The following is a 25778-nucleotide window of genomic DNA, read 5'->3' as shown; positions in this document are numbered from 1 at the left end:
CAAAGTGTTAACTCTAACATCGTCTATTAGCTTGAAAGCTATCTTGGTAGCATACATTTCCAGCAATTCTACACAGTTTGGCATGGAGCTGAGAGACAATTTTGCAGTTATGAAGTAATTAAATGCATGTTATGGATTTTCGATTCCCTGACTGTCTAGCTTTAATTTGACTATTAGTTGTCAAATATCGTATTATTTAAAATATGTTTCGTTCAACATCTTTTCTGCGTGCTTTTTAAGTTGACAAACAGTTTTTTTCATCCCAAAAATTGCCACTTAGAAGGCCCAGCTAAGAATTTTCCTATACATAAAACCCCCTGTAATTAGCTCCAATGACTGTTTCTGCTCCATATTAAAGAGATAGTCCGAGACTTTGCAATGAAGCCCTTTATCTACTCCCCCAGAGGCGGATAAACAGGAACAGCTAACCTGCTATCTGTTCCTGTAAACGTCCGGTCATTGAGCTTGTTGGCATTGGCTTGTGAAACTACTTCTAACTTATTTCATACTGGACACAGAACCATAAAAATGGTATCCACAATGGTATTCTTTTGCAGCTAGCGATATTCACAAAATAATGATTTTACTACTATTACTAGAAGTGGACTATTCTGTTTTGGCCCAGATGCTTGGGGAAGGTTGCTTCATTGGTCACGTGGTTAAAGCATCATTCTATTAAGCAGCTGGCTGCATACCAGCAGCGTGTTTTCAATATGAAGCATCATCGCGATTGCTGCGCAATTTGACTGCAAGCCTTTCCTCCCGTTTCCAACTGGACAGCTCTCCAAATTCACAGGTAAGCGTTCAAATCCGATTGACAAAACGTTCAGACCAAGACCATATAAAAAATACATACAATGTTGCTATGCTATTCGGAAAGAACAATAAAGACCACTTGCCATCGTCTTGACTCAAGGAAATTGGTAGGAGGAGTCGCCGCTTCTCCCAAGCACCCAGAACTACGTTTATCCAGTCATCAAAGTAGCCTATTTACGTTTAATATTAACCTGAAATAAATGATTTGATGATGACATGCAACATTCAAATGCAACCTTGTAAATGATCATCTAAGGGTCCACGCAGGTTATCCATAGACTACAGACGGGTGATAGCGCTGTGTATCGCAAGATATTCACTGTGTCGATGCAGGTGAATCATGGGTTGCTGCGGAGGCGGCTTGGCGCTGCATTTGACGGTTTTATATTTGTGTCATTAGTTTAATTGTGCTTTTCTGCCACCTTACAAGGTAAACCGTTATGACAATTACTTCGGCCACTAAATCAACGTGCAGATAAGAATGCTAATTTGCATAGAACAAAGGACTGTGATTTGTTGAATGAAAGCACATCCCATCACGTTATTATTGGGCAAATTCGGATTTATATGAAAAGTTTAACCAAAAATAGTTTAATCTTATTACTAATATTCTTAGTAATATTTCAGTCAATACAAAACGCTTGAATTATTCACCCAATTTCCATCTGTTCATGCCATGCCATGAAATTGATGGTAGGATAGCAGAGGATAAATTGACATCAGGTGATGACTTCATTCCACAAGCCTATTGGTTCTGCAGAATGGGAGGTGGGCAGTGAATTTAGTTGAAAACCACATGGTCTTGTTATTATGAGTTTTCAATGTCAATATAGTATGTTTATCAATTAACATGCATGCAGTTGAACAGCATCACAATTATACCCATAGGGTGGTGCACAATTGGCCCAGAGTCGTTAGGGTTTGCCCGGGGTAGCATGTCATTGTAAATAAGATTTAGTTCTTAACTGACTTGCCTCGTTAAAGAAAGGTCAAATAAATAAATACAATGATACTGTTTTTAGGCAATAAGGATATCTACTGTACAGTAGCCTAAGTTTGGACACCTACTCATTCAAAGGGTTTTCTTTATTTTTACTATTTTCTACATTGTAGAATAATACTGAAGACATCAAAACGATGAAATAACACATGTAATCATGTAGTAAACCAAAGTGTTAAACAAATCAAAATATATTTGAGATTCTTCAAAGTAACCACCCTTTGCCTTGATGACTTTGCACACTCTTGGCATTCTCTCAACCAGCTTCATGAGGAATGCTTTTCCAACAGTCTTGAAGGAGTTCCCACATATGCAGAGCACTTGTTGGTTACTTTTCCTTCACTCTGCGGTCCAACTCATCCCAAATCATCTCAATTGGGTTGAGGTCGGGTGATTGTGGAGGCCAGATCATCTGATGCAGCACTCCATCACACTCCTTCTTGGTCAAATAGCCCTTACACAGCCTGGAGGTGTGATTTGGGTCATTGTCCTGTTGAAAAACAAACTAGTCCCAATATGCGCAAACTAATTGGTATGGCGTATCGCTGCAGAATGCTGTGGTAGCCATGCTGGTTAAGTGTGTATTGAATTCTGAATAAGCAACAATAAGCTCGCATATTTGTCTGTGTCAGAGTCTTTAGCTTCAACCAGCTAAGCCTATATATTGAGGAAAGCAGCATTTTGTAGCTATTTTAATTCCTGGCCTGCTGGCCTTTTGCCCAGCCTAGATCACATGCATCATGTCTGTAACAGAGTCAATGATTTCAAATGGCGGTGAGACTGCTCAGGTAGTTGAACCAAAATGCTTTTTTTGGAACGTTCTACCTAATTGAACGGATCCAGGTCTTCTGCACCATAACACTGTCTGTTTGAGGCCGTTTTTCTATAATGTGAACCATCCTAGTGTCTCTGCAGCAGCCCACTAGTCTCTAAACATAGACACATACATCAGCAGATAGGATGGCTAATAGTTTGCCTAGAGTGGGGCGATATCGCCTCAAGTGAGCTGTGTTATCGGCTTGCCTACCATTGAAGTGCCCATTGAATGACAGATCAGCATTCTCAGCTGAACGTCTGGCACCGTTTTTGTCAGGCTTACTTTGTGTTAGCCTGGATACTTACTTACAGTGGCCATTATCACAATGTAATGACAACTTTTAGACTTTTTAACCGGGACCTGCATTTCAGAGTGGGAAAACTTATCTAGGATCAGTTTTGTATTTTAGATCATATTGTATAAGATTTCATAGACGTGGGGGACCTTGGCTCGTATTCCTAAAGCATCTCAGAGTGTGAGTGCAGTATTTTTCAAGTGTCCATATTATCTTATTGAGCCATCCAGGACGTTCATGCCAGGCGGTCTGAGAAAGGCCCGAAAAATGTCCAAAGACTCCAGCCAGCCGAGACATGGACTGTTCTCCCTGCTCCTGTCCGGTAGGCGGTACCAGTGCAACAATATCAAGGCTCAGACAAAGACTCTTATCCCCTGGTCATAAGACTGTTAAATGGCTAACATCTATGCTCTCCCTCTCCCACAGCCTATCCACACTTACTCTATTCCCATCCACAGGTCTCTACCCACTCAGACACAACTTACACTGCTGCTGAAGTGATTATTGATTAGATACATTACTCCATTACACTGCTGTCCATAGATTGTTTTTGTATACTCATTGTATAGTATTATCATTCTTACCATTGCATTGTTGGGAAAGAGCTCTCCAGGTAAGAATTTCACTATACTGTTTTACACCTGTGTACGTGAAGAACATATAAATGTATAAACTTGAAACGTATTCATTATATCAATCAATCAAATGTATTTATAAAGCCCTTCTTACCTCAGCTGATGTCTCAAAGTGCTGTACAGAAACCCAGCCTAAAACCCCAAACAGCAAGCAATGCAGGTGTAGAAGCATGGTGGCTAGGAAAAACTCCCTAGAAAGGCCAGAACCTAGGAAGAAACCTAGAGAGGAACCAGGATATGAGGGGTGGCCAGTCCTCTTCTGGCTGTACGCGGTGGAGATTATAACAGAACATGGCCAAAATGTTCAAATGTTCATAGATTACCAACAGGGTCGGATAATAACAATCACAGTGGTTGTCGAGGGTGCAACAGGTCAGCCCCTCAGGAGTAAATGTCAGTTGGCTTTTCATAGCCGATCATTCAGAGTATCTCTACCGGACCTGCTCTCTCTAGAGAGTTGAAAACAGCAGGTCTGGGACAAGGTAGCACGTCCGGTGAACAGGTCAGTGTTCCATAGCCTCAGGCAGAACAGTTGAAACTGGAGCAGCAACACGACCAGGTGGACTGGGGACAGCAAGGAGTCATCAGGCCAGGTAGTCGTGAGGCATAGTCCTAGGGCTCAAGTCCTACTAGAGAATTAGAGAGATCATACTTAAATTCACATAGGACACTGGATAAGACAGGAGAAATACTCCAGATATAACAAACTGACCCTAGCCCCCCGACACATAAACTACTGCAGCATAAATACTGGAGGCTGAGACGGGAGGGGTCAGGAGACACTGTGGCACCGTCCAACGATACCCCCGGACAGGGCCAAACAGGCAGGATATAACCCCACCCACTTTGCCAAGGCACAGCCCCCACACCACTAGAGGGATATCTTCAACCACCAACTTACTATCCTGAGACAAGGCCGAGTATAGCCCACAAAGATCTTCCCCACGGCACGAACCCGAGGGGGGCGCCAACCCAGACAGGAAGATCACATCAGTGATTCATCCTACTCAAGTGACACACCTCTCCTAGGGAGTAAACCAGTGACTAAACCGTAATAGGGTTTGAGGAAGAAAACCCCAGTGGAAAGAGGGGAACCGGCAAGGCAGAGACATCAAAGGCTCAAGTGATCCTGGATCAGCACTCTAATTTTGAGACGCTATATGAACACGAGTGAATGTCCCCTGTGTCTATACAATCTTATACATTATGATATAAAAGACACAACTGATCCTAAATCAGTATTCCCACCCGAGACTCTCTTGATACTCCAGACTGGTATGAAGCCGTACTAGATCCTTCCTATGGAAACCCCAGGCAAAAGAGGTGCAGCTTAATGTATGTTTCATGCTTACCAATTGTCTGACACACTTGCTAGCGTACTCCACATCCACACTACCTAACACCCTAGCCCAATTAATCATAGTAATTTGCCAAATAATCAATCTAAGTCTAACATGGAATCAATGTGTGCCTATTAAACCATGTCTTTAGATGTATTGATTGTCCAAGGGTTAAAGGTGTCTGCATGTTTCCCAGACGAAACAGTTCGGAACAGTTTGTGCGTATATAATGATAATGTGACGTTTTTGTCTGTTTTGGACTTCGACAAGGGTTTTTTATGCTGTTCAGGCGCACAACTTTTTGTCTCTCAAGGCAATCCGAAGTCTGTAGCTAAAGACTTACTCCCCCTCTTCGTCGATTGCTCAACAGTAAGAATTCTTCAACAAAGTCTTATTCTTAATGTAAAATTATACTACCAAGATCTCCATGGTAAAACTCAAGAAATGCTTTAAATTTGGATTTTTATCCTAGATTAATTTTGACTATTTTGAGTAAGGTCATAACCTTACTCAAAATAGTCCAAATTAATCTAGGATAAAAATCCAAATTTAAAGCATTTCTTGAGTTTTCTTGTCTCAAAATGGACAAACAGCCCTATGCAAGCACACTCTTTTGGTTGGACTTGCTGAGGAGGGGGGCCTGTTCTAACATGCTGAAATGGGAATGGCTCCAACTGTCAATTCCCTTCATGTTGGTGTCATGCAGTATAGACCTATAATGGTAGCACAAAATAGAAGGGATCCAGGTATCTATTCTGGATTCAAATGGCACATTTGCATGTGTTATTACTGTTGGACAAGTGAAACTGTTTCCAGAGTTCTGCTCCTTGTTGGCATTGTGGACATTTTGTATTTACATGCCTGTCTCTCATTATGCTTGACAAAGAGCACTTTGCTTTCTCCTTGGATGAAGGCATTCCTCATATGCATGTGCACACACACACACACACACGCACACATACTTTGTTCATCCCTCTCACATAATACTGCCCCCCTCAAATACTCAGTCATAAACCCAACCCCTAGAGTCTATGACCAGCTGTTAGCCAGCTAGATACTGTAGAGTGACGGGCTTGACATTTGGTACAGTTCTGTCCAGAGGTTAAGGTGGTTGACTGGAGAGGCTCCTGCCTATGTGGAGTTTTTTTTAAATAGTCAATAATACAATACAAGGTTAGCTGTGTCCAGGGTGGCAACACACTTCACCGGCTAACAAGACACCCTGGCATACCAGAGAGAAGGGAAGGTAGGACCTTTTAGTGTTTATAGTGTAGACCTCAAGACGTGTTTTAAGGGCACAAGGAGGCAGTAAAACAAGGCATGCTCAAGACTAGTGTTCTTAGAGACTTGTCACATTCAGATAGCTTCAGCACTACAGCGTAACGGGGGATTCTCCATGCAGGCTAACATCCAAGGTTAGGCTATTCATCATGGTTGGATGTTTGAACTGTTAAGTGTAACACGCAGATTGTGCATGCTTTTCAGTCAGTCTGGCTCGCAGCACGGGGTCCACAGGCACTGGGGAATCTCAAGGGCATCTAGTAGTGGAGGCTGGAACTAGTAGCTAGCTACACCGTTTTGATAGCTAGCGTGCCCTTTTGATAGGCTTGTTGGTATTGTGGTCATGTTGAATTAACTGTTTAAACCAGTCCAATTCTTTCAGACCTACACTAGGGGGTAGTTGTTGTTTCTGAACAGGACTGTTGTTATACTGTCTGAGTAGCAAAAGTTGAAGATGTTTTCTGACTGTCACTTTGTCACTTGACAGGGGTCTGTAAATCAATCACAGCTGCTCAATAACGGGATGATGGCTAAAAGCCAGTCCCAAATTGACCATTAACCCCTACCCCCTAGTTACTCATGTAGATCTGAATGGATTGGATACATATGATGTAAAGCAGGCCTGGTCAACCCTGCTCATGGAGAGCTAACATCCTGAAGGTTTTCGCACCAGCTCTAATCTAGCGCACCTGATTCTAATAATTAGATGTCAGGTTAATTAGAGTCAGGTTAGTTACTACTGGAGATGGAGCGAAAACCTTCAGGAGGGTAGCTCTCCAGGAACAGGGTTGGGCAGGTCTGATGTAAAGAATAATGGTAATGGCCCACTTTGCCCTCTGATTGCCTGTTGTGGAATGTTCAGCATAGTATTGTTTATGAATGTTATGAAGCACATGCTGTATATGTGCCCTTTGTTCTGACCAATGGGGAGCTTTGGTTCCCATGCCCCACTGAAAGTATCATACTGTTCACTAGCAATATTGTTCTTTGAGCGATCAGTCCGAGCCAGCTCTGAGGCACTGTGCATAACAATACACAAGAAGGTGTCTGGATCCTGGATGTCATCCAGACAGGCAGATCTTTCGTGAGGGGGAAAGATTGTTGTTGGGCCCCCATGACCTCTCTCCCATTGCCCTGGTCTGGGTAATTACAGATCTATTATCCATGGCATGTTTACATGGATGTGAGACACCTGTTGCTTCTTCCCAAGCAGAAATAAATCCACTGCAGCTATTTTAGCAACGTCATGATTATTAAGTTATCCAAGGTGCCCTAAGCAAGTTGCCTGATGACTCACCCTGAATTGGATTCTCTGCTCTATCGATAGCTATGTACATTCAGTCTGAAATTGCCATCCTATAAGTTGTTTGTGTGAATTCGAAATGAGGGACATTGTACAAAACAAATGAATCAGTGATTGGATCGTCTTTAACAAATCTAACCGATCAGAGTATCAAAGTTGATAATGTCATCACAGGCTCTGGCCCAACCCATTGGTTTCTTGGGACCAATCAGAATGGTCAGAATGTGTTCGCATTCTAGAAATCTTTGGGGAGGGAGCCAAATCCAGACTCAGGGTTGAGAAGAAACATCCGTTGGTCAGAGCGATGTGGATGGGCAGCCATGTAACTGAGCAAGGTAGTTACATTGATAGCAGATTTCCACCTGCACTTGGGTTGATTGTAGAACATAAAGAAACATTTAAATAAATGCCTATTAATATTCTAGCTCGATAGCGTTGCTGCTTTTGGGTTAGCATGAGACAGTTCCTTGGCAATGTACTAAGCAAGTCCGTGCACAGACCTTTCAGGGGGGCAGGTGTTCAAAATGTAAAACATTTGGGATAAGAGGATGCGCTATCAGCTGATCATTGATGTCAATCTGCTCGTTAGCTAGCTCCATTTTATTTGACTTATTGTGATGTACCTCTGTCTTTCTGCCTCTCTCTGGTGCACAAAATGTCCACAACAACCACATCAGGAGACCACTTTTGAGGTCTGGGAAAAATCTAAGAAATGACAATTTTGGGGGGGTATAGTTACCCTTTAATTCAACTGGGAACCAGCCAGAGACTGGTTAGTGACGTTTGCAAAACAAATGGCCACTGGATGGAAATCATCATGAAACAGTATGATTCTGCCAGGTAGGCACAGGCTAATTTGTAGTTAACATTTAATTGAGAAGGGTTTTTGGAACCAACATTAGCATTATTGCTAACAGCTACTTAAAGTGGTAGACAAACACGCACATAAATACAGGGGCATTCTTGTGTTGTTGCCCCCAGAAGCATCATGCCCATAGGGGGCACAGGGCCATTTGCCCCCTCAGATTTGTCCTGTCATATTTTTTTGTTTCTCTATAATACTAGACACATAGTAATTTTATGAAGTAGACTTTAGATATGTCGTCAATCTCCCATCCTCATAACTAGCTACCAAGAAGCCATTTCAGGCTATTAATCAAGTTAGCGTAGTTAGCTCATCTAACCATTTTAGCTGGCATGCTTGCTTTTCTAAAGTCTACTAACCTAGCCAGTAGGCATTTACTAAATATACTGAAGAAGACTCCCATTCCTTTCAGTTGCATACCCAGATTAGCAGAGAAGCATATTTAGTTTACTCATAATGATTATAGCAGGATGGCAGGAAAAAGCCTTTTCAGGTGTTTGAAAAATTCTAAATTCGCAGACTTCTGGACAGAGAACACAGCACACCTCCAGACCACCAACAAACATCCTTACAATTTTTGGGTCATTGAGTGTCTCTTCCGAATGTTTAAGGGAAATACGATTCACTGATGCGTTTTGTTAATGTCTTTTGAGAATCTTGTGCAAGTTCATGCATTTTCTAGTAAATTTAATACATTTTTGAATATTGTTGAATTCCGCCTGGATTTTTAATTTTACCTTTCTTTAACCAGGCAAGTCAGTTAAAAACAAATTCTTATTTTCAATGACAGCCTGGGAACAGTGGGTTAACTGCCTGTTCAGGGGCAGAACGACAGATCTGTAACTTGTCAGCTCGGGGGTTTGAACTTGCAACCTTTCGGTTACTAATCCAACGCTCTAACCACTAGGCTACCCTGTCGCCCCAGATTCTGTGATTCTGTCCACAACACAGATTTTATAGAGCCCTAGTAATAGGGGCAGAGAGAGAGTTTGATATAGCGAATCAAGTAAATTCAGGAGATCTGAATGTAAAGATCTGGAAAACATTGGAATTAATAATTTGTTTTGCAAGCCTATTAGCTAGTCTGCCGCCAATAACAGTGTTGAAATCAAAGTAACATATTCCCCAATGGTTGTTTGTTTACATCTGGCTGTGATAATTGTATTGTTTCAACAGTGATTTGTAGCTCTGGATTGATAGATTGAAATTTTTTTAGGGGGGTGGATCAGCTTTAATATTGCAGGTAGATTGTAGCTTCCATCAATGTAACTGTCTGCATCACTTCCAATCCCCCATATGTTTTTGCATATAAACTAAACAAAAAATAAACGTCCTCTCACTGTCAACTGCGTTTATTTTCAGAAAACTTAACATGTGTAAATATTTGTATGAACATAAGATTCAACAACTGAGACATATACTGAACAAGTTCCACAGACATGTGACTAACAGAAATGGAATAATATGTCCCTGAACAAAGGGGGGAGGGTCAAAATCAAAAGTAACAGTCAGTATCTGTGGGGCCACCAGCTGCGTTAAGTACTACAGTGCTTCTCCTCCCCATGGACTGCACCAGATTTGCCAGTTCTTGATGTGATATGTTACCCCACTCTTCCACCAAGGCACCTGCAAGTTCCTGGACATTTCTGGGGGGAATGGTGCCAGCCCTCACCCTCCAATCCAACAGGTCCCAGACATGCTCAATGGGTTTGAGATCCGGGCTCTTCGCTGGCCATGGCAGAACACTGACATTCCTGTCTTGCAGGAAATCACGCACTGACTGAACAGTATGGCTGGTGGCATTGTCATGCTGGAGGGTCATGTCAGGATGAGCCTGCAATGACAAGTTCAGTCTGATGATGCTGTGACACACCACCCCAGACCATCAGCTTATTGTCAACTACTGTACCGAGGCACTTACACTCCTCCACCTGTTCTATGCTCTGGTCACCGATGGGGATTTCTTTCGGAGCTGATGATTGCTTCCTATAGTCTGTGATAAGGTCTTTGGTCTTGGTGACATTCAGATCCAGGATGTTATCCTTTCACCATAGGTCAAACTTGTTGAATCATGTCATAAGAATTGGATGTGTCAAGAATAACAGTACAAATTTGATATATGTTATCTCAGGGCAGGTGCTCCTACAGTCATCTGTATGGAGTGTAAATAGGACAGGAGAGATTACTGAGCCCTGTGGTCAGAGAGGAGTGTCATGAAGCACAGCCCTAAAGGGGACAATGCTGTACACTCTCAGGAAAAGGGTTTCCAAAAGGGTTCCCATAGTAGTAACCTTTTTGGTTCCATGTAGAACCCTCTGGGGAAAGGGTTCTACCTGGAACCAAAACGGGTTCTTCAAAGGGTTATCCTATGGGGTCAGCCAAAGAACCCTTTTAGGTTCTACATAGAAAGAAAAATGCTAAGTGTATAAGCATCATGCCCGCCTTCAAGGTTGAGAAGGGTACAACATTCACAAGGCCAATGGCCTTACCTAAAGTTGCACCGATGTATCACTGACAGATTGTTTTTTCCGTTGGGCTCAGAGGAGAGCAAGCGAGAGAGAGAAAGAGTGGGTGTTGGGATGCCTCTAGGGATGTGTCATGTCTTTGGCTATGCCGGATTAAGTGATATGACATGCTATTCTATAAAATAATTTCTCTGTAATTAATTTTACCTGATTTAAGCTAATCAGGTAAATAGTTAACTAGAAAGTCGGGGCACCACGAAATAATGTTTATAGAGCTGTTCTCTTAAACTCTTAAGATCTAGTACATCAATAGCAGTCAATATATCGTCACCTTATTTAGTCTCATCTGAAAGATGTAAATTCTTGGTTATCTTCACGAACCCTGGCTAACAAGTTGAATCAGCAATACATTTAATTTAATTATTTATTTACTATATACCTAAATAATCACACAGAATTACATATACACAGAATGTATCATACATTGATTACAAATTATGTCATAAAGGAAAACGTCCTCAGTGGACGGAACAGATATGATAGCTGGTTACACAAAGAAAGAGGGTGGGGTTTTCATTGAAAGAGCGGGAAGACTGAGGAACAAAGGGTGATGCTATTTGTAATTTTATTTAACTAGGCAAGTCATTTAAGAACAAATTCTTATTTTCAATGATGGCCTAGGAACAGTGTGTTAACTGCCTGTTCAGGGGTGACAGATTTGTACCTTGTCAAATCTGTTGGCTGGGATTTGAACTTGCAACCTTCTGGTTGCTAGTCCAACGCTCTAACCACTAGGCCACGCTGCCACCCCAGTGGGGTGTAGGCAGCTCTCATAAGTACAGTATCTTATGCATTCTAAATTACCGCCCATTTGAAAAATGAAATAAATATTTACTCTGAGCTGCGCTTCGATCGGTTGGTCGTAGATGGGAGGCCGAGTTGTCCTTTGAAGAATGTCTGATGGTAGAATGGACACTTGGTAGTACTGTCGTCTTGTGGTAGAACACATACTCTGCCCGTCCTCTCGTAGCCCACGTCTAAAGTTGCTGCGCTAACGTGACGGCTAGGAGTTATCACTACTTTAGTGAATAAGTGTTCAAAGTTCATACCAAGTTGCTATGCTATATGCTCATGCTATATTCTGGCTGGTATAGTTGAAATTCATCCTTCTGGCATGTAGGCCGTCACCTTCACATTGAAATTCGATGCTAATTTCGTTAGTTCTCTAAGGTTGTCTTAATTCTGTAAGTGGTCTTTGTCCTCCCCCATAAACCTCCCCCATCAAGGCAACGTAATGACAGATGGCAGGATGCCACGGGAAATGATCAGGAGTTGTGGAGGGGGGCTGGAGTGGGATAACCAGGAGTGGTGGAGTGGAGGGGGACTCGATGATGATCAGGAGCAGATGTTTGTTCTGGCCACTATCCTGAAAAGACCTATTCCTTCAGTGTGTTTTTTTTTTTTTTTTTTTTTTTGCCAGGCAGCAGTCACATGCAATATCATACTCTCCCTGTCATTTTCCCCTAGCTGAGGAAATGTTTCCCTTGGCTAGCCCCGAGCAGTTTAGGTTGACATTTGGCAGGGGTTCCCTGATCCGCTGGTCAGTTCCTGGGTCATGGTCAGTAGTGACAAAAATTGAAGAAATGTTTTAAAGCTGAGTGCAACGGAAGAGGTACAATCAGAACATGTTCAATAAGAATGATTGTGTTGTGAAATATTTTTTTCCTCCATGTTATGGCCTAGTAAACATTACCCATGTAGCCTACTGTATGAAGGGTCAGGGCACCAGGGTGACATGTGGGTCAATGACCTCACTGGGACAGAGAACCTGTCCTTGTCTGTCATGGTTTCACATCTCATGTAATTTCATATTTATTATTATTTATTTATTTCATATTTATTGCACTTAGTCATTGAATTCCACGCTGTTGCCTGCCTTGTTGTTGTATGAAGTGTTGTATGAAGTGTATGCTATTTGAATGTGGTGCACTAACTGAGATCAACATGGTTATACTGTGTTATAATAACCCAGTCAGTACCACCTCTCAATTTCCTCATATATGCCCTCACTCAATTCTATCACACTTCCCTCTCCCATTCTCTTTTTTTGATGTAAAGTCTCTTTCAAGTCCTCTAACTGTTATACAGTTCATCAATTTTTAAGTTGTCTACTCTGTTCATTCTGTCAATGTTGCTCTAACTGAAATCAAATTATGTGCCAACTCCTTTACAGTTGGTTTCAACTGGAGTTGGCGTTTCAACTGGAGTTGGCGTTTCAACTGGAGTTGGCGTTTCAACTGGAGTTAGGGTTAGTTAAGGGAACTGAGGTATCTTACCCACAAGTGGGACAGGGTGCACGGACCCATAGGTTTGATAAACTTCTAGTTAAAACAATAACACGTCTACAGGCTGTTAAGACCGTATGTGGGGGGTCCCACAGCAAAGTCCAAACTACCAGAATCAACAAAGTTCTCAGTAGCGTTTGTAAAGGGTCACAGGTGGGTCCAAATGTTCAGGAGCTTTGGCTATAAGGCCTTGTTGTTGGGAGAAGAGACCACCACAGGATCAAACCTCTAAATATGTATACCCTTAAATAAATATATACTAAATCAATATTGTAATTTATTAAAAGTGCTAATATAGGCAAATCAAGAGTTATGGTTAGGGTTGCAGCTGGAGTTATGGTTGGGTTGTCTGTGTGTGTGTGTCAGTTGACCTATTCCCAAGCTAAACAAGGTTCCCTCACCACCTACCTCTCACTTCTCTCTCTTGCCTTCGCAGGTTATGCCACCCCACAGGCTTCCTGGAACCCCTACTGTGAAAGAGAAGGGCTGATCCCCAGTCCTCAAGCTCTAGCTACTCTCCTCCCAAGTCCTGCCCCCCCCCCCCCACACACACACACACTCCCAGACCCCGGCCCCATGGCTGCAGGAGGCCACGGCGCTACCAAGGATGTGTTGATCAACCTGCATCAGGTAAGATTGATTTATTGATTATGTTGATTTTCCTTCAAGAGGAAATTTCTTCTGCAGCTCTCAATAGAAGGAGTCCCTAATACCTGAAACAACATAGATACGAGTCAACTGGGAACTCAACAGCGAAATAGGCAGATGAGCTCACAGGTCAGCTACCCAACTGCACAGACACCCAGCAGGGATGCAAACCAGTTGCCTTTTTGGCAACACGACATGTCCCTCTAAACACAGCACTAGTTTGTGTACTGAACAAGTTCTTACTCATCAGTCACGATTTCAATTGTTGCCTTTTTTGTCTGAAGTCCAGCTTACCATAAAGTCATACCCAGAGCAGAAATTTGAAAATACATTTGGAAAAAGGCAACAGAATTCAGGTTGTGAAGTAGAATGACTTAAATATCTCTTAGACTGGGTTGCTACGGCGTCTCCTAAGCAACCACCAGTAGCGCAGTTTCATGCCAAGCCATGTGAGATGCACTATGACATTTGCGACTACTCACTGAGGAGAAAGTGTGTGTGTGTGTGTACGGATAGACATACTGTAGGTATGCTGGCACTGCTGAATGTCTCTATGGGATTTTGTCCTGTAAGGTCAGTGGTAAATAGACATCAATGCCATGCATACAGTGAGCTACTGTATCAAGGATTTCCTTTAGCTTGCAAGTTCTTTCATCTCCCAACTGTTTGTGACATTTCTACATGAAAGGAAAGCAGAACAAAATGACCTGTCAATGATTGACCTGATGTCTCCATTTCCTTTGAATGGAATGTAAACAAGATAATGAAGGCTGTATTCTGGCTCTGAGCAGGAGGAACGTTCAGTAGAATATAGGCTAGTCAGTCAACTGTAGTTGCTCCCAAGCTATTTCTAAATGAAACTTTTGTGTGTGTGTGTGTGTGTGTGTGTGTATATATATAATTTTTAAATGTTCTCTCTAACATTGTTGTACAATTTAAAGGTCATGTAATTATTTTATCAAAATAGTTTAACCAGAGTTTTTTGCAATATTTACTGATCTGTCTTTCAGTTACACATTCATTAGTCATTCAATAATGACTAACTTCTTGTAGCAGGCTATAGAAAATGAACACAGGTCTCATCCAAAAATCACAAGCCCACGTGATTTTAGCCAATTCATCTTTATATTTCATGTTTAGCCAACTTTGCTCTATTCGCTAGCTAACAAGGTTGAACAGTTTAATTGTTATGAACACAGCTTTCTGTCCGTCTCCAACTGTTTGAAAAGCATGTTCACCTCTTACATCTATGGGGGCGCTATTTCATTTTTGGATGAAAAACATTCCCGTTTTAAACAAGATATTTTGTCACAAAAAGATGCTCGACTATGCATATAATTGCTACCGTTCGAAAGAAAACACTCTGACGTGTCCAGAAATACAAAGATATTCTCTGTGCGTCCCCTAGAACGTGAGCTTCAGGCAAAACCAAGATGAGATGGCATCCAGGAAATGACAAGGATTTTTGAGGCTCTGTTTTCCATGGTCTCCTTATATGGCTGTGAATGCAAGAGGAGTGAGTCAACCCTTTCTGTCGTTTCCCCAAGGTGTCTGCAGCATTGTGACGTATTTGTGGGCAGATCATTGGAAGATTGACCATAAGAGACCACATTTACCACGTGTCCGCCCGGTGTCCTGCGCCGAAATTGGTGCGCAAAAGTCACCTGCCAGTATTTTTCCATGCGATACAGAGGAAAGCAAGCTTCCACGAACTGCATGTCAATGAAGAGATATGTGAAAAAACACCTTGAGGACTGATTCCAAACAACGTTTGCCATGTTTCGGTCGATATTATGTAGTTAATCCGGAAAAAGTTTTACGTTGTAGGTGACTGAATTTTCGGTTCGTTTCGGTAGCCAGACGCAATGTAGAAAACGGAACGATTTCTCCTACACACAGACGCTTTCAGGAAACACTGCGCATTTGGTATGTAACTGAGAGTCTCCTCATTGAAAACATCAGAAGCTCTTCAAAGGTAAATGATTTTATTTATTTGGTTATCTGGTTTTTGTGAAAATGTTGCGTGCTACATGCTACTCAAAATGCTATGCTAGCTTTGCATACTCTTACACAAATTAGTCAATTTCTATGGTTCAAAAGCATATTTTGAAAATATGAGATGACAGTGTTGTTAAGAAAAGGCTAAGCTTGAGAGCAGACGCATTATTTTCATTTTATTTGCGATTTTCAGAAATCGTTAACGTTGCGTTATGCTAATGAGCCTGAGGCTTTAGTCACAAACCCGGATCCGGGATGGGGAGTTTCAAGAAGTTAACCTGTCCACTTTGTTCAGATGTTGAAATCAAGTGGCCAACCTTATTACTCAGAATGAGAACGAGTTGCCAATTCCTTATATCATTTGGCTAAAATGCTGCTAGCGGTAAGTCAAATAAAATTTTAATTTGTCACATGTGCCGAATACAACAGGTGTGTAGACCTTACAGTGAAATGCTTACCTACAAGCCCTTAACCAACAATGCAGTGTTAAGAAAATACCTAACATTTTTTTGGTAAGGGTAATGTAAGGGATAAGAATAACAAATCATTCAAGCGCAGCAATAAATAACAATAGCGAGGCTATATACAGGGGGTACCGGTGTCTAGGTAATTGAGGTAATATGTACATGTAGGTAGAGTTATTAAAGTGACTATGCATAGAAAATAACAGTAGCAGCAGTGTTCCAGAGGGGGGGGCGGGGGCAATGCAAATAGTCTGGGTAGACCTTTGATTAGCTGTTCAGAAGTCTTATGGGAGGTAGAAGCTATTTAGAATTCTTATGGGGCATAGAAGCTATTTAGAAGTCTTGGGCATAGAAGCTATTTAGAAGTCTTGGGGGTAGAAGCTATTTACGAGCCTCCTGGACCTAGACTTGGCACTCCGGTACCGCTTTCCATGCGGTAGCAGAGAGAACAGTCTATGACAAGGGGGCCTTCCTCTGACACCACCTGGTATAGAGATCCTGAATAGCAGGAAGCTTGGCCTAGTGATGTACTGGGCCGTACACACTACCCTCTGTAGTGCCTTGCGGTCGTAGGCCGAGCAGTTGGCATACCAGGCAGTGATGCAACCGGTCAGGATGCTCTTGATGGTGCAGCTGTAAAACCTTCTGAGGATCTGAGGACCCATGACAAGTCTTTTCAGTCACCTGAGGGGGAATAGGTTTTGTCATGCCCTCTTCATGACTGTCTTGGTGTGCTTGGACCATGATAGTTTGTTGGTGATGTGGACGCCAAGGAACTTGAAGCTCTCAACCTGCTCCACTACAGCCCTGTCGTTGACAATGGGGGTGTGCTCGGTCCTCCTATTCCTGTTGTCCACAATAATCTCCTTTGTCTTGATCACGTTGAGGGAGAGGTTGTTGTCCTTGCACCACACCGTCAGGTCTCTGATCTACTCCCTATCGGCTGTCTCATCATTGTCGGTGATTTGGCCTACCTCTGTTGTCATCAGCAAACGTAATGATGGTGTTGGAGTCGTGCCTGGCTGGGCAGTCATGAGTGAACAGTGGGTACAGGAGGGGACTGAGCACGCACCCCTGAGGGGCCCCTGTGTTGTGAATCAGCGTGGCGGATGTGTTGTTACCTTGGCTTACCACCTGGGGGCGACCTGTCAGGAAGTCCAGGATCCTTAGCTTCGTGAGGAGCTTTAAGGGAACTATGGTGTTGAACGCTGAGCTGTAGTCAATGAACAGCATTCTCACATAGGTGTTCCTTTTGTCCAGGTGTGAAAGGGCAGTCTGGAGTGCAATAGAGATTGCATCATCTGTGGATCTGTTGGTGAAGTATGCAAATTGGAGTGGGTCTAGGGTTTCTGGGATAATGATGTTGATTAGAGCCATGACCAGCCTTTCAAAGGTTTTTTTATGGCCACGTATGTGAGTGCTATGGGTCAATAGTCATTTAGGCAGGTTACCTTAGTGTTCTTGGGCACAGGGAATATGGTGGTCTGCTTGAAACATGTAGGTATTACAGACTCAGGCTGGGAGAGGTTGAAAATGAGAGTGAAGACACTTGTCAGTTGGTCAGCGCATGCTCAGCATACACATCCTGGTAATCCATCTGGCCCTCCTGCCTTGTCAATGTTGACCTGTTTAAAGGTCTTTCCCATATTGGCTATGGAGCGCGTGATCACACAGTCGTCTGGAACAGCTGATGCTCTCATTCATGCTTCAGTGTTATTTGCCTTGATGCGAGCATTGAAGTTATTTAGCTCATCAGGTAGGCTCGTGTAATTAGGCAGTTCTCGGCTGTGCTTCCCTTTGTAGTCTGTAATAGTTTGCAGACCCTGCTACATCCAACTGGCACCGGAGCCGGTGTAGTACAATTCGGTCTTAGTTCTGTATTGACGCTTCGCCTGTTTGATGGTTCGTCGGAGAGCATAGCAGGATTTCGTGTAAGCTTCCAGGTTAGTGTCCCGCCCCTTGAAAGTGGCAGCTCTACCCTTTAGCTCAGTGTGAATGTTGCCTGTAATCCATGGATTCTGGTTGAGGTATGTACGTACAGTCACTGTGGGGACGACATCATCGATGCACTTATTAATAAAGCCCGTGACTGACGTGGTGTACTTCTCAATACCATTGGGAGAAACCCAGAACATATTCCAGTCTGGGCTAGCAAAACAGTCCTGTAGTTTAGCATCTGCTTCATCTGATCACTTTTTTTATAGACTGGTGCTTCCTGGTTACATTTTTGCATGTAAGCAGGAATCAGGAGGATAGAATTATGGTCAGATTTTTCAACTGGAGGGAGAGCTTTGTACATGTCTCTGTGTTTGGAGATATATGTGGTCTAGAAGTTTTTTTTTCCTCTGGTTGCACATTTAACATGCTGATAGAAACTAGGTCAAACTGATTTATGTTCTGGCCACTAGGATTTTCTGGATTATTTTTTTTTGATTCCGTCTCTCACAGTTGAAGTGTACCTATGATAAAAATGACAGACCTCTACATGCTTTGTAAGTAGGAAACACCGATTTTGCAGGTTATCAAATACTTGTTCTCCCCACTGTATGTGCTGAGTTGTGTAAGGCAGTGTTTCCCAAACTTTTTATAGTCCCATACCCCTTCAAACATTTCACCTCTAGCACCGCGTACCCCCTCTAGCACCAGGGTCAGCTGTGTACCCCCTCTAGCACCAGGGTCAGCGCACTTTCAAATGTTTTTTCCCAACATTGTTGACACACTACACAATACATTTATTAAACATAAGAATGAGTGAGTTTTTGTCACAACCCGGCTCGTGGGAATTGACAAAGAGCTCTTATAGGACCAGGGCACAAATAATAATATAATAATCAATAATTTTGCTCTTTATTTAACCATCTTACATATGAAACCTTATTTGTTCATCAGAAATGGTGAATAATTCACCACAGGTTAATGAGAAGGGTGTGCTTGAAAGGATGCACATAACTCTGCAATGTTGGATTGTATTGGAGAGAGTCTCAGTCTTTAAATCATTTTCCGCACACAGTCTTCGCCTGTATTTAGTTTTCATGCTCGCGAGGGCAGAGAATCCACTCTCATATAGGTGCGTGGTTGCATAGGGCATCAGTGTCTTAACAGCGTGAAATGCCAAGATTGGATACTCTGAGCGTAGCCCTATCCAGAAATCTGTCAGTGGCTTCTGATTAAATTACATTTTCACAGAACCTCTTGTTGCAATTTCAATGAGGCTCTCTTGTTCAGATATCGGTAAGTGGACTGGAGGCAGGGCATGAAGGGGATAACGAATCCAGTTGTTTGTGTTTTCCATTTCGGGAAAACCTGCATAATTGTGCACCCAGCTCACGTATCACATTTGACATTGTCCATAGAGTTCATTTGCACACAAACAATCATACAATGATGGAAAGACCTGTGTGTTGTCCTTGTTAATGCAGACAGAGAAGGACTCCAACTTCTTAGTCATAGCCTCATTTTGTCCCGCACATTGGATATAGTTGGAGAGTCCCTGTAATCCTAGATTCAGATCATTCAGGTGAGGAAAAAATACCAGATAGGCCAGTCATGTGAGAAACTAGTCGTCATGCAAGCAGTTCGACAAGTGAAAATTATGGTCAGTAAAGAAAGCTTGTCTCAATATTTTTTTTAATTGTCAACACTTTTCCCCTTGATAACCAGCACACTTCTGTATATTCTAAAAGCTTTACATGGTTGCTGCCCATATCATTGCATAATGCAGAAAATACACGAGTTCAAGGCCTTTTTGCTTCATTAAAGTTAACCATTTTCACTTTAGTGTCCAAAACGTCTTTCAAGCTGCCACTCTTCCCTTGGCAAGCGCCTCTCGGTGGATGCTGCAGGGTACCCAACAGTCTCTCGGTAGATGCTGCAGGGTACCCAAGAGCCTCTCGGTGGATGCTGCAGGGTACCCAACAGTCTCTCGGTAGACGCTGCAGGGTGCACGAGAGCCTCTCGGTAGACGCTGCAGGGTGCACGAGAGCCTCTCGGTAGACGCTGCAGGGTGCACGAGAGCCTCTCGGTAGACGCTGCAGGGTGCACGAGAGCCTCTCGGTAGACGCTGCAGGGTGCACGAGAGCCTCTCGGTAGACGCTGCAGGGTGCACGATTGGCGTCGGGAGCAACTGCTTGCACTCGCGTTACCACTCCACTGTCTCCCTGTCATGACTTTTGCTTGTTATTTCGCTGAATACTAGATGGTTTAATTTTATTTTTGGCAGTGAAACCAGGCTACTCAGTCGAAAAATTCTTCCTCCAAATGCATTGCCCTGTTGGGAAATCAAAATGGACTGTTTGAAAATATGAATCAAAATGTTAGTTGGTGTACCCTGACGGCATTGTGCATACCCCTGTTTGGGTATAGCTGGCGTTAGGCATAAGATTGTGGACTCACTAAACCTTCTGTCCTCTGCCGCGTTGGTGTCGTGGTCCAGGGCGATGAAGTAGAAGCCTGACTCCACCTGGTAAAACATGTTCTCTACACACACTGATCTGTCTTCTGAGCACAACTGGATTTTAATTGTAAGGCTGTATCTAAAGAGGAACCTATGGATAATAATTTTGCCAAATAAGCGATAACATTCAATATGGAACTGGACTGAGCCCAGCTGTAGTGCAATTCAATGGTGCAGAATGACGCTGATGCTCAGATTTTTCACTTTAAAATGTACTGTATGTCAAACAAAAAACAATGATTTCCAAGTGGAAAAACCATACAACTCTATGCACAAGCACTACTTTAAATAATTTGCAATCATTGGTTTGTTTGACATACATACAGTCTCAAGACAACTCACTCTGTTATTGTGGAATTGCCCTGTACCAATCCACACAACTTGTCAGTCAGCACGGCTCAGTATTGAACAGCCTGCTGTCATTTCATATCCAACCCACCTTGTGAAGAGCTATCCTCCTATAGGTTCACTTCATCCCTTATCTACACTACTCATATTGTTTAGCAATGACTATCACATACATTCAGTATAGAACCGTCCTCTGAATAGAATCATATTTTCTAACCAATAGACAGCAGCTGGTCATCATCTTCTCTACGTGACAAATGTCCTATGGCACAATGTCTTCATACAGCGTCCAAGAAATTAGAGGAACTCTCGGTACCACTAATGATTCATTTAGGGGGATGATTGGTGGATGTCATGGTTACCTGCAGGAAGTCCCCAGAGTGCTGTGCATAGAGAAGAGCCACGGTAACCTACTTGGAATGTATCTCCTGTCTGTCAGATGAGGAGAAAACAACTTCACTACCACATATTAGTGCCAGTGGACCTGCATGGAAAGAGGGCCGGAGAGAGAGAAATGGTTTGAAGTCATTCTTATTTATTGTAACTAAACAAAAACTAAGTAAAAGTTATCAAACATTAGCTAGTTAGCTTCCTAGATAGTTGATGTTAACTTAGCTTACCTCATCAATAGCCTTCTTTAATAACAGAATACCAAATAACTACTTACTTGAATTTCAATATTGAAATCATTGTTGATTAGCTTGCTAGTTGACTAGTTTTTCAGTAGAGAAACTAGCTAACCAAACGGTCCAAAACCTGACCAATTGCATTTCAGTTGGTCTGCAACAGGCTATGTTCATTGGCTAGAATTTCCTCCTATCATGAAATTATAGTAAGCATTTGTGAGACGAAAATGGATTTTTGAAAATTGGAGTGAGAGGGAGAGAAAACATCCATGTGGCGATGCGGCGTATTTGTGAGAGTGCAGTAATTTCTGAGTCAGGCTAACAAAAATGTCTGCTCTCAAATTAATTTACTGTGTGCGGAAATGCAGTTGTGCTCGCTCAAAGTCACACTGGCAAGCGCTGCAGTTTAATTTGTGCCCACCACTCAGCTAGGTTTCCATCCAATAGGTCGTTAACAATAAACATCACAGCATTTGATTTGCCGGCTGGAGGGCAAGGTGAATGTGATTTATTTTTTTATATACATTTGCAAACATTTGTCATTAGGGTTTATTATGGGGTATTGTGTTTAGATTGATGCTGGAAAACAAACAATTTAATCAATTTAGTTGTAATCAGTTAGCAATGTTACAAGTAAAATATTGTAGTCAGATTACAGACACTTTTAAAACACTAGATGATTACTTCTAGGATTACTTTAAAAAAACACGGTAGGAATTTTTCATATGCAAATATAACTTTTCTGTCGTGCTCAAGGCATTTCATTCCATGAGAGCAGCATTTATTTTTCGACAGAAGGGTGCAATTGCGACCGGCAATTCGGGACGTTCCTGCATCTGCTGGAACCCCTCTTTATACTTCTATTTGTCAATTTTTAAGCTGGGACACAGGCGGGAGCACTACACTACATTAGGTGGCGGTAAAGCACCATAATGTGGAACCCGATGAACCCCACAGAAGAAGAGGCGGCGGCACTGCTTTTCGAAGTTTTGTTAATGACGGCAAGGGCAGGTTTTCGGCAGGCAGTAGCAGTGGACACTCTGTGCTAGCTAGCTAGGAGGATTCTGGTACACAGCAGGCAGGACGCGACACCGGTAGCTAGCTAGCTAGGAGGATTCTGGTACACAGCAGGCGGGAGGCGACACCGGTAGCTAGCTAGCTAGGAGGATTCTGGTACACAGCAGGCGGAGGCGACACGGTAGCTAGCTAGCTAGCTAGGATGATTCTCGTACACAGCAGGCGGGAGGCGACACCGCTAGCTAGCAATAATAATCCGGACGTATCTCCATTTATCCATGGTTTTGGTTGGTATCTGTACAGCAGGCGGGAGGTGACACCGGTAGCTAGCAGGAATCTGGTACACAGCAGGCAGGACGCGACACCGGTAGCTAGCTAGCTAGGAGGATTCTGGTACACAGCAGGCGGGAGGCGACACCGGTAGCTAGCTAGCTAGGAGGATTCTGGTACACAGCAGGCGGGAGGCGACACCGGTAGCTAGCAGGATTCTGGTACACAGCAGGCGGGAGGCGACATCGGTAGCTAGCTAGCTCGGAGGATTCTGGTACACAGCTGGCGGGTGGCGACACCGGTAGCTAGCTAGCTAGGAGGATTCTGGTACACAGCAGGCGGGAGGCGACACCGCTAGCTAGCAATAATAATCCGGACTTATCTCCATTTATCCATGGTTTTTGGTTGGGGTATCTGTACAATTCTGAGAGCCCGTACTGCAGCATTCAATGCCAGCAGAACGAACCCTGATGACTCGGCAAGCAAGTACAAGCTCTGCAAATCCATTAGGGTTACGAAAAGACAAAACAGACTCAAACTTGAATTGATGTTCCACAACTCAGACTTGCGACTCGTGTTACAAAGTCTACAGAATATCACAGACTACAAATGCAAATCCAGCTGTTCGGTGTCCACCAAAGCCTCCCTCCCAGACAAACTTAACACATTCTATGCTCGCTACATGACAGACGATACCGAGCCATCTTTGCTGTATTCGTTGACAGTCTCACTAGTCATGGTTTCAAACATTTTGAAATTTCACAGTATCAACTTTGCTGTAAATTTTCTTTTATGCCTGCTATGTTACTGCAGACAGGGTCATCTCAGCCATTCGATTGGCCAGTGGTAGGCCTATAGTGCACTTGATTTGCTCTCTGGGCTGGTTTGTACCTTCAGACACATGAAATGGTTCAGAATGGCAACAATTTGCCTACCCGGCACACAGGGCAGCTGAATTGGGTGGAATTACTGCCAACAGCCTGAGACGGGGAAAATAGGAACTTAATTTTTGTTGGAAGCAATGGGCCCATGACAACAAAACCATCAACAACACAGTAGGCTAAGAAGTCAACTTTTTTAGTTATCTAGTTTTCCATATTTCCAAGTCATATTTTTTAAGATCAAGGGAATGTAATTAATTGTAATTACTGGCAATCTTACTTTGTTTTTTAATGTAAAGATAAAGCCTTGTTGTATTATTATCTGTAATTAATGTCATTCAATTGGCGATATTTTTTTGTCTATGCATCGTAAGGGGAAAGTAATCTAAAAGTAAGTAGTTGATCCAAAAACAGTGTTGGGGAAGCTACTCTGAACAGATAGTTTACCAAGCTACCATTTCCATTTACTTCACACTAGAAGAAGATAGTGCTTTCTCCTTTAAAACCTGTGAGCGTACACCGCGGAGGTACCCAGCGTCACAGCTTCATTGCTCCAGACCACCACAAGGGGAGTTAGAGCACTTATTATGCATTTGTGTCCCAATTTTTGGTTGAAAATAAACAAGTTTTGCTCTCGACAAAAAGACACATGTACCTCTATAGCATAACAATTTGCCTGTGAATAACCACACCTTCTCACAAACCTTCTACTGTATGCAGATTTCTTGATGCACAACTGAAATGCTACCATATCCTGCCAGCATAACCACATGCGAACCATTCAGGCGCAGAATGATGACACGTGGAAGAGAGAAAGGAATGAGATCGGAACAAAGTGTTGCAAGTTAGGGAGGGGGGGCTAATAGCCGAACAATCGACTATTCAACCTTTACTAAAGAATAGTCTAATAGCCGAGCTAGGTGTGAAAAAAAACTATCACTGACCAGATTTGCCCTAACGACCAAGGGGTAGTTAGCTACTCAATGTAACAAAGTAATGTTTTTCAAATAAGTTACCTGACACATTATGTTAGCTGACAATTTGTTAGCTATGCTATCCTTACGAACCACATAGCATATCATTGCAGCAGTATGTACTGGTTTGTTAGCTAGCTACCTAATGTTAGTAGTTATGCATCAAACTTGCCAGTATATTAACTTTAGGCTAACTCCCCAACGTTTATTGAATTGATTATTCCCGTCATTCTTAGCTTAGTTAAATGGTACAGTCGTTGTGTGTTCTGAATGAGACATTCGGGTGCTTTTCATTATTCATTTCAGGATTTGTCTTTATTTTTACTATTTTCTACACTGTAGAATAATAGTTAAGACATCACAACTATGAAATAACACCGGTCTCCCGCATGCCCCACATTCTGTAGTACAGACGTGGCCTGCTCCTGCTTATGTAAGGAATTAGGCACGTTCCCATGTTTACTACAGTATGTATTGTAGACTGCACAGTATCCTCATGAACAAATAAACACATTTCGTTAATAAAATAATATTTTATTTTTAACCTTTTATTTTACTAGGCAAGTCCGTTAAAGAACAAATTCATATTTACAATAACAGCAGAACGACAGATGTTTTACCTTGTCAGCTCAGGGATTCGATCTCGCAACCTTTCGGTTACTAGCCTAACGCTCTAACAACTAGGCTACCTGCCGCTCCTTCACCCATATTTTATTTTAGCTAAAAAAGTAGTTTGTCGGTCCAGTAGTTGGCTACACTGCTACATGGTAAAACAGTAGTGTGTAGTTCCAGTAGTTAGCTACACCACTCATGTTTTGTGTGGACCCCAGGAAGAGTAGCTGCTGCTTTTGAAGCAGCTAATGGGCATCCTAATAAAATACCAACCCCCCCCTCATCCACCCCAAACTATCCCACCTCACTGTAAAAAATATTGTGC

The 25778-nt window shown here is 42.6% G+C and overlaps 1 protein-coding gene across 1 annotated transcript in view; it reads left to right on the top strand.

Moving 5' to 3' along the window:
* Positions 1–564: 564 nt before the first annotated feature.
* The window catches only part of LOC135518967 (anion exchange protein 3-like), a 100927-nt gene continuing 75713 nt past the window's right edge, over positions 565–25778 (top strand). Inside the window, exons 1-2 of the mRNA XM_064943953.1 lie at positions 565–796; positions 13599–13792. Coding sequence (XP_064800025.1) covers positions 13739–13792 — 54 coding nt within the window. The 5' untranslated portion in view covers positions 565–796; positions 13599–13738. The remainder of the gene's footprint in view (positions 797–13598; positions 13793–25778) is intronic.

This window comes from Oncorhynchus masou, chromosome 29 (assembly GCF_036934945.1).
Source record: "Oncorhynchus masou masou isolate Uvic2021 chromosome 29, UVic_Omas_1.1, whole genome shotgun sequence".
Taxonomy (NCBI): domain Eukaryota; kingdom Metazoa; phylum Chordata; class Actinopteri; order Salmoniformes; family Salmonidae; genus Oncorhynchus; species Oncorhynchus masou.
This window is presented reverse-complemented; position numbering and strand designations above follow the sequence as displayed.